Raw genomic sequence first — 16970 nt, 5'->3', positions numbered from 1 at the left:
TTGACGACTCTATAATTTAACTAGTCTACGTAAATAGGATTTATTAAACATCAAGTGAACAAAACGAGAAAAAACACAGCGAGGGTACGAAGCTTTTTGTCTACAAGTATACTTTTGTTCAATTTGCATTGTGACCGGAATGGTGTTAAAATAAAACTCGTCGACCGAGCCGTCACCGGCTGACCTTGGGGCGGCGGATTCCTTAAGATGCGTATTTACTAGTCCAGGGGTGGCGAACATTTATGCATCAAAGTAACATTTTTTTAACAAATGTTTAATACGATTTTAGACGTGCTATCGAATAATTTTGACTAGTAATATTACTTCCATTCCATGGGGCACTTCTTAAGCTTTTCGTAGTGTTTTTATGATTTTCGACATGCTCTAATCATCGTGTGCCTTCATGGCACGCGTGCCAGTGGTTCACCACCCCTGCACTAGTTTAACCTGAAGGAAATTTTAATATTTATCACGGAAATTATTCTGTGAATTAATTAACAGCAGACAGACATACTTAACAGACATAATTAACAGACAAAAAGACGTTTGTATTTTAATAATAAATGACGTTGGTTAAAATATACGCTAGTAAAAAGAACTTTCAGCAATTTTTTAATCGAACTCAGGTTCCGTATACCTAATGAAGTTTGTTCTATGCTGTTCTATGCTTCCAAAGATGCGCAATTTGCCATAACAGCGCCTTAAGAGTGTAAGTTTATAAGTTTAACGAAAACTTAATTTTTCTATATAAAAGCTCGATTTTTATTTATCGTAAGTCTTTCTCTGTCACAAGTTACAATTTAAATAATGTATACTTTAAAACATTTGGATCGTTATTTAGAAACGGCATTTAATTACTAATTCACCGGGAAATCGCCGTTAAATTTACGCCAAAAAATGTAAAGGTCAAAAAATTAACAAATTAATTATTTACGAATTTTAACAGGACAAAGTGTTTAAAACATTTCCTGCTATTCGACCTAGACACCGGCAACGGCGCATTTCGTCTCCTCTATGACAAACTTTTGCGTCGAATAAATAATGTAAGACTCGTCGCGGACATGAGGAGAATTACAATAGTCCATTCAAATACACCGCAGAGTTCAATGCACACCGGCGTACACACCTTACAATTTTAAGAGGCACTTAAACATACTATAGTACGACTGACTTTTCTGGCCTAATGAGTAAGGAGTTCTGTCAGAAAATTCGGAAAAAACTAGTCTATCAAGGACTTTGTAGCACCTTTGACATTAATAAGACGAGTAATAATTAGATTACTCTACTATGTAGACAGACCTGTTGAGCCCAACTACAACTAGATTACAATCGCTTATACGCTCATATGACAAGTCAGCTAAAGTCTTGTCATCTTGTCAAGTAGGTTTAAAGGCTTTTATACGGGCCAAATAAGTGTATCGGACTATACTAGCTGGATGTACTATGAGGCTAATTTAAGAATGTCGTTATACTAGCAGAAAGAACAGAGTGGTAAACGCCAACATTCACCTGCGCCTGCGACGATTCACCAGTCTTACTTCGTATACCGTGATAGCCACTACCATAACACGCGTATTATTTTTATTTTATTTTTACGTTAGTGCGTGTTGCCAGTATCAACATAGTATATGTAAGTCATGTTTATTTTTTATTTTGAATGCAGCTTTAATTATTTCCATTTATATGTTTTATTCAAATTACCCATTAAAACATTTTGTGTAAATATATGCATTATTATTTTCTATTTAATAAAATTTTATGTTAATTTATTATTAAATTAATCACAATTAAAAGAAGCGTGTTCAATTAATCAACATTTGCCACAACTTTGCAAAATATATGTAATATTTATAGCTTATGTTATATGATCGTAACATATTATGTCACATACGTGAATGTATAGACAGTGAAAGTCGTATTAGCTTTAAAGCCCGCTAAGGAGAGACATCAAAGTCCAGTTAGAAACCGTATTTGTAGCACATAACGGTAAGCGTCATTTAAAATCAATATAGAAGACGATTTGATAATAAGACCTTCATAAGAATCTGAGGTTACGTTTAAACTAGATCAAGGCTGGTTACTGGTATTAATTTATTTATTTAAAAAATGATGACAAAATTAATAATTAAATTAATCAGAGAATCTCGTGAAAGCCGAAAATGAAAAATTATTAAAATATTTGGATTTGGCTCACGAGATTACCGCCATGTGGCGTATGAAATCGACTACCATTATTCCGATAGTCGTTTCGGTACACGGGCTAAAAGCGAAGAGCTTCGAACAACATCTCAAGAAGCTCTCGCTAGACAGTTGGATTAAGGGCCCGATACAAAAGGCGGTTATTTTAGAAACCGCACGTATAGTGAGGAAGTTCCTGTCGCTGCAGCCCTGACCACTGGTTGCTTGTCATCGGATTTCGCAGCCGGTGGAGTTCCATTTTTTTATATAATATGCTTTATTTATTTTTTAAATATATAAAAATCATGTAGAATATATTATATGTAATAATAAATAATTAAAGATATATAAAAGTTAATCAAATTAACAATCTAATTAACACCTGAATTTGAACAGCTTCGACGTAACCCTATCTCGTTTAATTTAAAAGATTATATTGTAATTGGCTACACATTAATTAAGCGGAGAAATCTTTGAAATTACCTGCCTGAATTATAAGATCTAATTAAAACGTCCTAAAAGTATATAAGATTGTATTGCATAGAATCTAATCTAATTAATAAAAGTTAAAAGAACAATGCTCTGTTCGAACATGACTCTAAACTCAGTCATTATGACTGAGGGTTAATCAGTTCAGATATTCAGTTTCTTTTATAATAAACAAGCCACTTTTATTATATCTTATAAAAAACAAAAGTAAGTAGCCTGTGTGTCCTGCCAGATCGTCTTCTATTATCTATGGTAAATTTCATCGAGATCCGTTCAGCAGTTTAGGCTACAAACTCTAACAAACATCCATCCAACGCATTTACGATATTAGTAAGATAAAAAATTGATCATGTTTCTTGTATAATATTCTAGAAGTAAATTACGAATCTTGTAGTTATTTATGTTAGATGTTTATTTAATGTCGTTTACATTATGTTGAACTGTCCGGAATCCGGTCTCCTATTGCAAAATTGACAACATACGGTTACGTCTAAGTAAATGTTATGATTTTCAGTAGTTCATGTCTTGTAAAATAAATAATTTATTAATAACTAGTTTTCGTCAGCGACTCCATCCGCGTGGAATGGAGTATTGACCAAGCTCCTGTCGTCAGATTAACAATATAAAAGCAAGACTAGTACTAACCAGAAAACCCTAAGTTAAAGCTTATCTAATAGTCAAATGTCGGCTAAGTATAAAATTAAGGTAACGATTGCTGTACTTTGAGTACCAAAGTAGCACTATACTGTCTTAATTACTAGCTCTTGCCCGCAACTTCATCCACGTAAAAAAAATACAGCCTGTTAGTCAGCGATAACGTAAGATTTTTTCAAATCGTCCTAGTAATTTTTGAGTTATTTCAATACACACAAATCTTTCCTCTTATATTGTAGTATAGATATAGATTACTAGCTGTTCCCGTGCGACTTCATCCGCATGAAATTATGAAAATTCTATTTATTGTTTATATTTGTCAAATTATCAATTACAAATGTCAAAATGACATGACAACCTTGTTTTCTCGATGTTGGCAGCAACTTATGGTCTCTTTCCCACATTAGGGTTTTTATCCAAAATATTTACCCCCTAAGTTTAATGGCGTGAAAACATATAGCCTAAAGCGTGACGTAAGTGTAGGGCTTTTTATAAAAAAAAGAATTATTCAAAAATATGCTGTAATTGCTGACATCTTAGGCAACAAAGAAGTATATGTTTACGCTTTATTATAATAGTATAGATAATTAAAATAACTTTTAACATAATAATAGTGATATCCTAGTGTTTGAAAGAAGTCAATCATACGTTTATATCTCGTAATAAATCCGTACAAAGCCGACAAGGGACGCGTTAACGTCTCTCGATATTCTTCCTTTATCCCTCATCAAAGTTTTATGACAAAAGTAAAATGTCTATTTATATTTATGAACGTCCAAATGTACGTTATACGGTTACAAATTATCAGGATAATACTCCTATTTCAAACGATTATGTTTTTTATTCCAGAGGTTGACAACTTATGGTGCAAAATGGATCTTTGATTCGAAAAGTTTGTTATCTCTGGATTAAGAAATCACCATTTACAAAAATTGTTTTGATTATCTGTAATAAGTAATTGTCATTTTGTGACTAATAACTAAATTTCAAACCAAAAGTAATTATTATAAAACATAGGCTTTGTTTATTAATTTATGGTCTATTTAGATTTAACTAATTCCATTTACGAAACAAAGAACTACAAACAAAAACGTACAGACGAATTGATTACCTACTTCTTTTGGGAAGTCGGTCAATAAAAGCTACAAGACTTCAAAGTAATTTAAAATCGTAATCTGTCAACAAACATTGCCAAATACAACGGAGTCTAACATTACGTAAAAGTACGATAACTGTTCAACTGCCTAATACATTGCTGCATTAATTCCCATCGCGTTCACAACATCACCTAAATAGCCATCAATGGTGTGCGAACGTAACGTTAGTAATGTGCTAATAATTCGGACAGTACGCGGTCAGTATTTTTTTTGATTCGCATCGTGTTATACAACGGAAAAACTTAAATGTCATTCTTAAAGTTGACTTCTACTGGCAAATAATATTTTCAGTTTTCAAAGGGGAACTAATGTTCAATCCGTAGTGGAAGCCATGCTTCATTTATTAATTCGATTTCAAGCTTTCATTGGAAATTTATAAATTAAGGTAACTTATTATATTAAAAACCACTCATACACTAAAAAGGAAATATTAAGTTCAGTGAACTTGAAATAAGGAATCGATTTTAATTATTAATTTACTATTAATCGGCTACGTTAGTAAATTTTATAGGTTAAGAGTTATATTTACCTATACGTAACTTACTTAAAAAGATCCTTAAAAAAATCTTTGTATTATTTACACGTGTACCAATATAATTAAATCGCAGAAACGTTGACATTAAAACTGTGTCAAGACCATCAAAGCCTTAGAATTCATTCGCTATCTTCCGATGATATAACATTCGGTAACTTCATTCTCCACCAATCGAAGGCCTGTTTGAAATAAGCCATTGAATACTAATTCCATTGTAAATGTACTTCCCATCAAAGGAATATGACCTTACTAATATTATAAATGCGAAAGTTTAGATGGGTGGATGTTTGTTAGAGTTTGTAGCCTAAATGGCTTGACGGTGAAATTTGACATAGATGTAGAGGATAGTCTAGAAGAACACATAACTACTTTTGTTTTTTCTAATTTCACGCGAACGGAGTTGCGGACGAAAGCTAGTACAGTTACAAATCTCAGTTCCTAAACTATATATTCATAAAGCCTGTTCACACTACAGACTTTATTCGGCCGATAGTTTGATCGGTCTGGGTAGTCGAGCCAAAATCATATAAAACAAAATCGACTTAATGTACGCGTCTCCATACCAGTTTCTACTCACCATCCATGGACCGACTGACAGGTCACACGAGCCGACTCGCCGGAGGGTGCGCCGCTTGGCCTTTAATCGGCTCCGTTTTATTCCATATTGTTACTAACCAAGCGTCCAACTAAACTGTCAGCCGATTAAAAGTCTGGAGGACAGGAGTCACTGGGAGAGTTGCGTGGTTTATTGAACATATAGTCGGAAACGACTACGTTTTATTTATTCTTCATTAGAAAAGTGTTTTATTAAGAACTAGCTTTCGCTCGCAACTCCGTCCGCGTGGTATTAAAAAAAAACAAATAGCGCATGTGTTCATTAAGACTATCCTACATCTATGCCAAATTTCTAACAAGCATCCATCCATCCATCTAAACTTTTGAATAATACTAGTTAGTTAAATTATTTAAACTTTCGTGATACATCTTGCATCTAATTATTTTACGGCTATTACTCACGTCTACTTTTTTCGGTGACGGTGCCGACCATTTTCAGACCCTTTCGAACCCCCACTTCTTCACGTCACCGAAAAAAGTAGACGAGAGTATTAGCCGTAAAATAATTAGTTAGTTTTCAAAAGTGTACGTTATTAAGATTTGACGCTGTATATTGGTTTACATTGAATCATTTCTGTTACGGTTATGGATTTAGCATCCAGTTTCACTATTAATAATTCATTAGCAGCCGTTTGAAACGCTAACGATGTTTGCTGTTTTAAATTAACTACTTTTAAATTGACAGGTATTTTTAGCATCGCGATAATTAAATTTGATAAAATTTTATTAGCAATTTCTTTAATAGATTCTTTTTGTTACATAACTATTTTAATAAAAATTCGGAAACATGGTAAACTAATACATTAATACAATTAATAAGTAAAGGAAATATATGTAGCTCAGTTAATAATTTAATTTCTAGAAGAAAACTTTTCCACTTAACAACTAACCAAAAGACGTGAGTCGGCTGTGACAGTGGAAATCTTTCTTACTAGTGTTATAAATGCGAAAATTTAGATTGATGGATGTTTGTTAGAGTTAACAGACTAAACAGCAAAACAGGCCACAATGGAAGAACACATAGGCTACTTTGTTTTTTTTTATTCCATCCGGGCGAAAGACAACATGTCATTAAGTGTAATAAATTATTGATAAACTAGCTTTTTCTTGCGACTCCGTCCGCGTGGAACTAAAAAAAGTGAGTAGCCTGTGTTCTTCCAGACTGTCCTCTACAGCTATACCAAATTTAATCGAAATCCGTTCAGCCGTTTAGGCTACAAACTCTAACAAACATCCATCCATCTAAACTTTCGCATTTGTAACAGTAGTATGATAAATTACGTTTCCGTAGACATTGATAAGAAAAATCTTTTAAGGATTAAATTAAACAATCTAAGGAATTAGAATAATAGCACAAATCATTGACGCATTTGACGGACAATTTTTTTACTAATTCACCATCAATGCAAAAATATATTTTACCTTTAGCTACATTATCGCTGTGACATAGTCTATTACAATTATTTTCATATTCCGCGTGGACGCTGTCACGAACAAAAGCTAGTCAGTGTATGCGACAGCGTAGCGAGTGGCGAGCGAGATTGCATTTTATTGTCATTGTCAGAACCAGTCAGTGCAGCGGCCAGGAATGCGGACTGGATATGCATACGTATGGTAATATGACTCGCCGGTAACTGAACAGAACAATTCCAAATATAAAATACCTGTAAAAAACTAGCCCTCTTGTAATCATATAAATATTATAAATGCGAAAGTTAGAATGGATGGATGGATATTTGTTAGCGTTAGTAGCCTAAAAGGCTGAACGGATCTCCATGACATTTGGCATAGGTTTAGAGCATAGTCTGGAAGAACACATAGGCTACTTTTTATCCCGGGAATACTTACGGTTCCCGTGGGACTCATTGATTTAGCTATTTTAATGTTTACCCAATCATTCTGCAACGGTTCAACATATCTTATTGAAATTTGGCACCGATATAAAACAAAGTCTGGAATACACATGACCGCACTTTTTTCGGTGATGAACCTTACATCACCGAAAAAAGTGCGGTTTCCGAGGGATACGTAGCCTTTAGTCATTTATATAATTTAATTTTAAGTTAATTTAATACCACGCGGACGAAGTCGCGGGCAAAAGCTTGTAAAGTATCTAAATATAAATTCATAATCTTACTTCTTACTAATATTATAAATACGAAAGTTTAGATGAATTTATGGATAGATGGATGGATGGATGGATGGATGGATGGATGGATGTTTGTTAGAGTTTGTAGTCTAAACGGCTGAATAGATTTTGATGAAATTTGGTATAGATGTGGAGGATAGTCCGTAAGAACACATAGTTTACTCACTTTTGTTTTTTTTTTAATTTCACGCGGACGGAGTCGCGGGAGAAAGCTAGTGATTATATATATATCTATAACCGACTTCTAAAAGTAAGAGGTTCTAAACTCGTCTACATGTTTTTTGTATGTATTTCTGTTACTGCATATCTCGGCCCCTGGTTGTCTGATTTTCATATTAATATTATATTATAAGATGCCAAACAAGCACACGGTCAACTGGATTCGTCGAAATAACGAAGCAACCACTACCCATAGACATTCGCAATTGCAGATACGTTGTCTACCTCTAATAGACGGAGAAGGAGACCTACAGAAAAATGGTATTCCCTGTCTCTACGAGTAATAGCTATTTGTAGGTTTTGACATATTTGTTGGCATTAAACTTTGCAGACTGTAGTTTTTAGTGCATTTAATATGAACTTCAGATGCTTTCTCGAAGATATAAAATTGTTTAGTTCACTAGTCGCGTGAGAAACGCATATTCAGACAGGGAAGTTGCACAACCGGTGCAAAAGTCCCATCAGATCGCATTGTAAATTAAAACAATTATGCAGTTCTATTTGTTTCCCACGCTTGAACGCATTGCGTCAATTCAGATGTTCAGTGTCCTCGGAAAAAATGATCGTCTGTCGCAAGAGCGGTGTGCCGAGGGGCGGCGGGATTCGCAGTGAAAGCGCCTCGCAATTAGCGAGTATGATGCAACGCATCTCGATGCGGTCTGCCTCCGAATGGCAACTTGCTGTCAGATACCAGGCCTATGACAACATCTACCCTTAACGATAAAACATTTTAAAGTTATATAGAAGAATAAAGCTGGGTACACACTCCATTTGAACACACGATTTGCATCGGATCGCATATAATTTAGCTACGAGCATACAATGGCGTATGTGTTTCGGTGGTTCTCAGAGCGCTCGTTTTGTTAAAGCGTGGACTGATAGAACCGAGTGTGCACCCAGGTTAAAGATAATTTCATTGCTTTTGTATATCAAATAACAATAGCTTTACTAGAATCGTGTCAAATCAACCAACAACTCGATTACGTGATGAATGTCGTAAACTAAACATATTCCAATACTAATGTAATTTGCATTTGATAAATTGTTGTCAGTTCCGAATACGTTGTTATAGAATAATTAACTAATCTCGTCTCGCAAATGTCCTTTAGATTATTAATATTCCGATATTCTGATTTAGAATAAACGTTATTTTAAAACTTGCTTTTGTAACTCTGTATGCGTGGAACTAAAAATAACACACATAAAACAGACGAATTGAGTACCTCCTTCTTTTGGGAAGTCGGTCAAAAACAACTTAATCTATACTTATGTTATAAAGAGGAGAGATTTGTATTTTTGTATGTATTGGAATAACTCAAAAACTATTTGGCCGATTCCAAAAAAATCTTACACCATTAAAAAGCTACGTTATTAGTGAGTAACAGGCTACATTTACATTTTTTTAATTCCACGTCGGTGAAGTCGAGAGCAACAGCTAGTAAATACATGTATACATCCACAATATGTTTTATATCTGTGACAAATTAAATAGAACTCCCTCAAACAAGGAGATAAATAGCATCAAACATCCATCAAAACATTTCCAATTAATTACTATGAAGTATTATCTTCGATTTGACAACTCTGACGTCATAACGTCGCGCAAGTTTTATTTAGAGCGGGCGCACTCCTTTGACTAAACTATCGTACAACTGTTATGCGATTGTCGATTGTTCCGCCAATTCAACATACGAAACAAAACGAGAAACAGTTGTGCGATTGTTTAGTCCAAGGTGTGCGAACGCTGCACAAATCGAGCCATAATAGAAACATGTAAAGCGATGACAAGTGAGATGCAGGTCGCATTTATCTCCGTGTGATTTATTACCGTATTGCTGCTATTACAAGACAGATTCGACGGTCGTTAGAAAGCCGTAGCTAATATCGCCAATAGTCATAAATAAAACGAGAGGTGGGAACATGTAATAGTTCTGTTGCGAAGTCATTTCATAACTTGTACTTGGGATGCGTAAAGCGCAATCAATGACCCCACTATGAATGAATAATTGAACGAAATTTATGCATTAGGGACAAATGACGTAAAATGTACGACTTGCTGTAATCCTGGGAAAAGGTTATGACTTTTTCGCTTTTCTGCGACCTAGGTATAAACCTAAAGCTAGTGTCTAAAAGTGCTTATTAAATAAATATTCATTTGTTTAATTCTAATAAAATATATCTAATTTTGTTGTTTATCACTATTTATTACAATTATTAATACAAGTATATAAAAACTGCAAGAATAAATTAAAAAATATATTTTTATATCATTGTCTTGCGCCAATATACATCGCATTTATTTTATTATTTATATTTATATTTATAAAACCACCTTAATACAAAAATAATCATATCTAAAAAACATTTTTATTGAGTTTCAAATATTATCTCGCTACATCATTGAAAATGACATAAACATTACGTTCACATACCCAGTTAATATCCGGTATGGTGGCATAAATAAGGATAACTCAAAGCAATTTCACTTGACTATCCGTACTATTGACGTGTTTGTTTAGACATGCTTCAATATTAAGTAGATCAACGAACGTTTTATATCTTACTAGCTGTTCCCGTGCGGCTTCATCCGCATGAAATTATGAAAATTTTACTATATTGTTTACATTTGTCAAATTATTAATAGCAATTGTCCAAATGAAATGATATGATTAACCTTGGCAATCTTGCTTCCTTGATGTTGGCAGCAACTTATGGTCTCTTTCCCACATTAGGGTTTCTATCCAAAATATTTACCCCCTAAGTTTAATGGCGTGAAAACATATAGCCTAAATCGTGACGTACGAGTAAGTGTAGGGATTTTTATTTAAAAAAAGAGTTATACGAAAATATGATGTAATTGCTGATATCTTAGGCAATAAAGAAATGTGTGTTTACGCTTTATTATAATAAGTATAGATAAAGTGTAATACTAAAAATCATATGTTATACAGTTTTTTTTTATACTTAAATATAAAGATAAAAGGAAAACAAAGACTCAATATATTGCGTGAAAATAATTAAATGTCGATAAACTTATTATTATATCTCTAATCTTATTTGTATTTCATTACGGCTTCCTTTTATGTTCCGCCAGTATCAATACTTATATGATATGAATGACCTCTTTATTTCATCGTTAATATAAAATCGATTCTAGTAATATGTAGCGTTAGTAAATTACTTACCTCCTTCCGTAAGACATTTGTGTAATGAGTACACACTGTACAATTGTCCCACAACTTCACGTTTAGCCAGACTATGTCGTTCGCGACTTCGTCCATGCGAAATCTTGCTAATATTATAAATGCGAAAGTTTAGTTTAGTTGTGATGGATGTTTGTTAGTCTTTAGCTTAAACGGCAGAACGGATCTATATGAATTTTGACGTAGAATCATAGACGTAGCGGATAATCTGAAGGAACACAAAGGCTACTTGCTTTTGTTTTTTTTTAATTCCACGCGAACGGAGTCGTGGGCGAAAGCTAATTAAAAATAATAAAAAATATAGCATATCAGTATCAGTGAGTAACCTCTCACTGATATTGTACATATGAAATCGGGCTACTAATATTTGCGTTATTTCAATACATACAAAAATACAAATCATTCCTCTTTATAATATTAGATAATATGTATCTCTTTATATCTCTTTATAATATGTATTTTTATTTGTTCATGCTTTTATCTTGTTAATAAACCAATTTAAAATATAAACTCGGTCATGTGTTATCTCTTTATACAAAGAAAAAAAAGATTTTTGTATTGCAAGAATCGTAATTCAACGTAGGTTCACCTGACAGGTCTTTTGTGAATGGCTTCAATGATTAATGCCCATCGTTCGAACTGAAACTGTGACCCATTGTGTTGTTAAAAAGAGTTCCGACGAAAAATGAACGTTATTTGAGATTTATTTTACTCGTTTACGGATTGAAAGCGAATGGATTCGATAATTCTCAATCTTACTTATATTATAAATGCCAATCTATATATATATACATATATGGGCTGATTTCATAAATTTTTTCATCATTAGAAAGGTAATTTTACGGAGACGAAGTCGCGAGCAACAGCTAGTATACTATAATGTAAAAATTTAGGTGGATGTTTGTTAGAATTTGTAGCCTAAACTGCTGAACGGGTTGCAATGAATTCGGTAGACGGAGAGAAAAGTCTGGAAGAACACATGTGCTTCTTACTTTTTTTTTTAATTTGAACCAGACAGAGTATACTATAAAAAATGTTTAATATCAGAACCAATTTCATTCATATCAACCAAAAGTTTAACAGTTTTTTGTTTTTTTCCAGATCAAAGTGCAAAATGGCAGTCGGGAGATCGTGGTCGTATGCAGTTGGTACGTAAATATACTACATTTAAATTATGCCATTCAAAACGTGATGTGAAGACATGCCTCTATTTATTTAAAACTAAACGCTTTTCTAGACTAGGCTTAAATTTTCAACTATTTTTTTTTTATAATTATCTTGATAATTTTATTCCCTGAAAAAAAAATAGTTTTTATAATATTGTCAGTTATCCTAATGTTTTTTATTTATATCTCTTAATAAAAATAATTTACGCTTATGCCTCTCGTCTTGAAGTCAGACATTGTTAAAATCTAAGTTTAAGTTAGTATCACTTTTGCTATTAAATAAACAAGAAGTAAACTTGCCTTGAAGGATCAGTGTTAGAGGTATAACTTGTTCACTTGAAATTGAAAAACTTTTAAGCACTGATCGTGAAACAATATGAAATATTTGAAATATAGATTACATTTAAATATTAATTAAAGTTTTGTTACATAATATTAAACGCTAATTCTTAACTATATTTTTAATCTTTTTCAAAAAATCAGACGAGGCGGAAACATATTTCAGTTAAAAACATCAGCTAATCAAACCTACAGGAAACCTGAAAATGAAACTGCGCTAAATTCAGCGTTTGACTTATAGAAACTCTTTTCTAATTGTGTGACTTTAATTACGCTTGTAAACATTCGTAAAGTGTCTTTGAATAATTTTGTCTACAGTAAAATCTGTGTAATTACAAAATTCTATAAACTTGAAGCTTCACACAAGAACAATAGAGAAGTAGGAGGGCTGCGACCTTGCAGCGAGGCTGGTGAATGTCTTATTATTTAAATATACGTATGTACACCCACCCATACAATTAAATACGCGTATTGTTACTGCTACTAGAATTAAAGCGGTACACATGACAGTAAAACGGTGTAGTAGCTGGCATGCCAGTTAAATGTCAACGAGAGTGTATGTGACCAGAACCATTCTTAACGCCTTTAACTTGCATGCAGGTAGCTGTAACAATATTGAATATCGTAAAACATACCATTCGAGCTAACTACAGGCTTGTGTATTCCCTGCTTTATGTTAATTAAAATCATCCTGTATATAGCCCTCATTAGCAAAATGTTATACTATATGTTAAAAGAAATAGTTTGTTATTTATTATTGTAAAAGTTTCACAGTATTTTTGATTCCAAATAATAGAAAATTCAGTCGTAAAATTTAATGACTATGAAATAAATGTGAACGCTCAGAATGGAGTATACGATAAACTTTAATAGTTGGGGAGACGTCTTAAAAGTATATTTCCTTTGGTAACTATCGACATAAATATGTTCGATATAAAATTTACTAACCTACCCTTAGCGTGGGGGTGAAGGAAAATCGTCTACATCTTAAATAAGTACCCTCTGTTTATATTCAATCATTAACGTCTATAAGAAACTTACACAGATCTTTAATTTTTATACTCTGTGGTGGTTAGTTTTTGCATATAAAATTAAATTTACGTCAACATTTTTTACTGCAATAAGTATAATGATATTAAATACTAGTTGCCCTTCCCGACGTTTATCTTTTTAAGTACATCAGTGCTAGATATACAGGATGTTTCTTTGTTCTTTTTTTCCGTTACTTTAAAACATCCTTTATATTTTTCAGGGATAATCTAAAATTTTAATGTTCATAAATTTTTCGGTCTATGAATTTTTGATTGTATTCGTCACAAGTATACAGTTATATACAAATCTTTTTCTTTACATTTTTAGTATAGATAATATGATTATACAACCAGACGTTACCCTTACTCATAGAGTCTCTAAAGTCATTCCAGTATACGTATGTATTACACACCCCTATTCTAAGGGTTGCGAGGTAATCAAGATAAAAGCCAACTAACTCTGACCGTACTAACATTTTATAGGTATTTAATCACATATTAATCTTTGAATCAATTAGTTTTATGCCTCCTAAAAGACGTCCTAAATATTAAAACAGTTATTGCGGTTCGACTAAGGACATTTGACCTCGGCTTTGGAAAAGCTTTATGCAATAGTGTAACATCTTAATTATTGTACTCAGAATTTAATTAAACACTCGAAAGTATACATTTTTAATCCCTGATTCGTTCAGTATGACTAACATCAGACATGTAACATCTTGGCACGAATGGGTCGGCTCGCCCGGTGTAATACCACGACCACACAGAAGTCAGCCGGGAAGTGGGAGCAATTCCGCGTTTCGTCTGATGAGTGTGGTCCCTAATTTTAGTCCCTTTCCCTTTCCATCCTTCTCTTAAGAGGAAACGATGGGAAGGAAAAATGCATTTGCCGGTGGAGGAGACGCATAGGAAGGGAAAATGTCCTCTTTATGTCTCTTCCGTCAATTAAGGGTAGGCAACTCATCTGCAATTGCGGATGTTTATGGGCAGCGGTCGTTTTCCATTTCGGTGGATTCAGGTAGCCGCTTGCTCGTTTACCACCTTTTATTAAAAAAAAAAAACCTTTATTCACATTACATGTACATATCCAAAAAAATTTTTTTGCTACAAAAAGTTCCGTCGAATTAAAGGTAAATGTGTAGTCAACTAATGGGCCACTAAAATGCTCCCTTAGTGACTATTTAATCGACTCGATGTACTTTAAATTTAATTACTGTTTTTGTTCTATAAATGTTTGTAAGGTATTGTTAACTGATATTTGTAACCTAATTTTCATGGTTATTTAAGCATTGACTGTTAGCGGCGAAGCGCACTCTATTGTCCATTAATACGTGAAATCAATTTGGAACTTTCCGACTCAATGAACATTAATATTACGATGATCGGTTCTTGTTTTGTGACTTAGATCTTATATCGAGCGTACAGTTTTACTAAACTATAGCACAACTGTTGTGCGATTGTCGATTGTTTTGCAGCCAATTCAATTGTTTAGTTGCACAACTAAAAATCGAATAGTTTACCTACCTTTATGTAAGCTGATAGGAATCAAAGCGATACTAAACCGAATTCTTTTACTATTCTTGAATGAATGAATATGTATTTATTGCTACAAGAAAATAAATTACATAAAGGACTTATTCCAAAGAAAACACAATCATGGCAAAAGGTAGCCAACTCAGCGTATTCAAGACGGACTAAGTCGTTCCTGCGCTGATTTTCAGCTGGCTCCTTCGCACTCGAGTGACATATAGCATAATTATTAGAATTCTTGTTAGAGATATTAGCTAATAAAGTAACTTAAAATTGATATCACAATCTGTTTTGTAACAAACCGAAATATCCGCATTTTTAAGTCATGTTTTAAAAACGTTATGCTTCATCTCATTAAATGTGAATTTCTCTCACGATATTCTTTTTCGTAAATAAAGGTATAAGTAAATTACTTTCTTTCGCAAAATACTTGTACCTTTCATACGTTTCTTGTACATTAAATGAAAATAAATATACATCTATATCATATTAAAATTAATCAAGACTTGTAAATAAAACAATATGGTAACTATTCCATTATATAATAAAATATTTATTTAAAAATAAGAAAAGTGATTTATTTAGTTAAGTAAAACCACTCAGCACATGTGCTGGTCTTCCGTGGTAGAATACTAGTACATAGTACATTATACATAGTACATACATTATTCTCTATCAAAGTTGCAACCGATTCTAATCCTTACTTACGACTATTTATTGAAATATTTAAAAGAAACGATACAATTTTAATAATGTATTCCTATATATTTCGTATTAAAAGTAATTTAGTAATTCAAGTAAGGAAAAAAACTTTTCGTTAAGATATAGAAGACTATGTAATAAGTAATGAAGGCCGCACCCGCGTAGCTGAATATGGTGGTACGTAAAATATACCTCAGCCTTTCGTTATGGAATTTTAAGACACGAACCCGATATGAATAATTCAATAAGGAAATGCAGTATTTTGTATCAGGAACATTACAATTTAAATATTCAAGTATTTAATATTGTTTTTTTAACATACTAGCTTTATCTCCGCGACTCCGTCAAGTGCAGTTAAAAATCAACAAGAGTAATTAGCCTATGTGCTCTTCCAGGCTATGCTCTTTATCTATGCCAAATTTCATCCAGATCCGTTCAGCCGTTTAGGCTACAAACTCTGACAAACATCTATTCATCTAAACTTTCGCATTTGTGATATTAGTAAGATTTATTTATGACTAGCTGTTGCTCGTGACTTTGTAGACGTAAATTAAAAAATTAAAAGAAATAGGCTTATGTTACTCAGCGATAACGTCACTTATGGTGAAAGAATTTCTGAAATTGGCTCAGTAGTTTTTGAGTTATAATACATACAAAAATCTTAATACTAGTAGCATAGATGAAAATTCTAACTGATTTTATTTACGTTAAAAGTATTAAGTAAATAGTTTATATTTTTTTATTTAACTAATTTGACAATGAGTTTCCCAAAACATATTCTCTTCTAAAAGGGATAATGATATAATTTTTGTACACGTATTTAAGCAGTGAAAACTGTAAAGGTTACTCTTTACCCCATTTGCCCTACTTTTAACGCGTTTAAAGCTTTCTCAGATCTCGTCGTTAACATGCGTAAAGGTTTTAATTTTAAATTCATATAGAACAGGCAGCAAGACAAGTTGGAATGTCAAGGACAGACAAGCATCCTCGACCAGTTAAATCA

At 33.0% G+C, this 16970-nt stretch overlaps 1 protein-coding gene across 1 annotated transcript in view; it reads left to right on the top strand.

The window, feature by feature from the left end:
* Positions 1-1503: 1503 nt before the first annotated feature.
* Positions 1504-16970, top strand: part of LOC106108098 (probable chitinase 3) — a 24598-nt gene continuing 9131 nt past the window's right edge. The window contains exons 1-2 of the mRNA XM_013289183.1: positions 1504-1630; positions 12301-12347. Of these exons, the coding sequence (XP_013144637.1) occupies positions 12314-12347 (34 nt within the window). The 5' untranslated portion in view covers positions 1504-1630; positions 12301-12313. The remainder of the gene's footprint in view (positions 1631-12300; positions 12348-16970) is intronic.

The sequence above is a fragment of the Papilio polytes genome, unplaced genomic scaffold (assembly GCF_000836215.1).
Source record: "Papilio polytes unplaced genomic scaffold, Ppol_1.0 DF821845.1, whole genome shotgun sequence".
In the NCBI taxonomy this organism is placed as follows: Eukaryota; Metazoa; Arthropoda; class Insecta; order Lepidoptera; family Papilionidae; genus Papilio; species Papilio polytes.
Note: the sequence above shows the minus strand (reverse complement) of the source record. Positions and strands in the feature narration are given on the sequence as shown.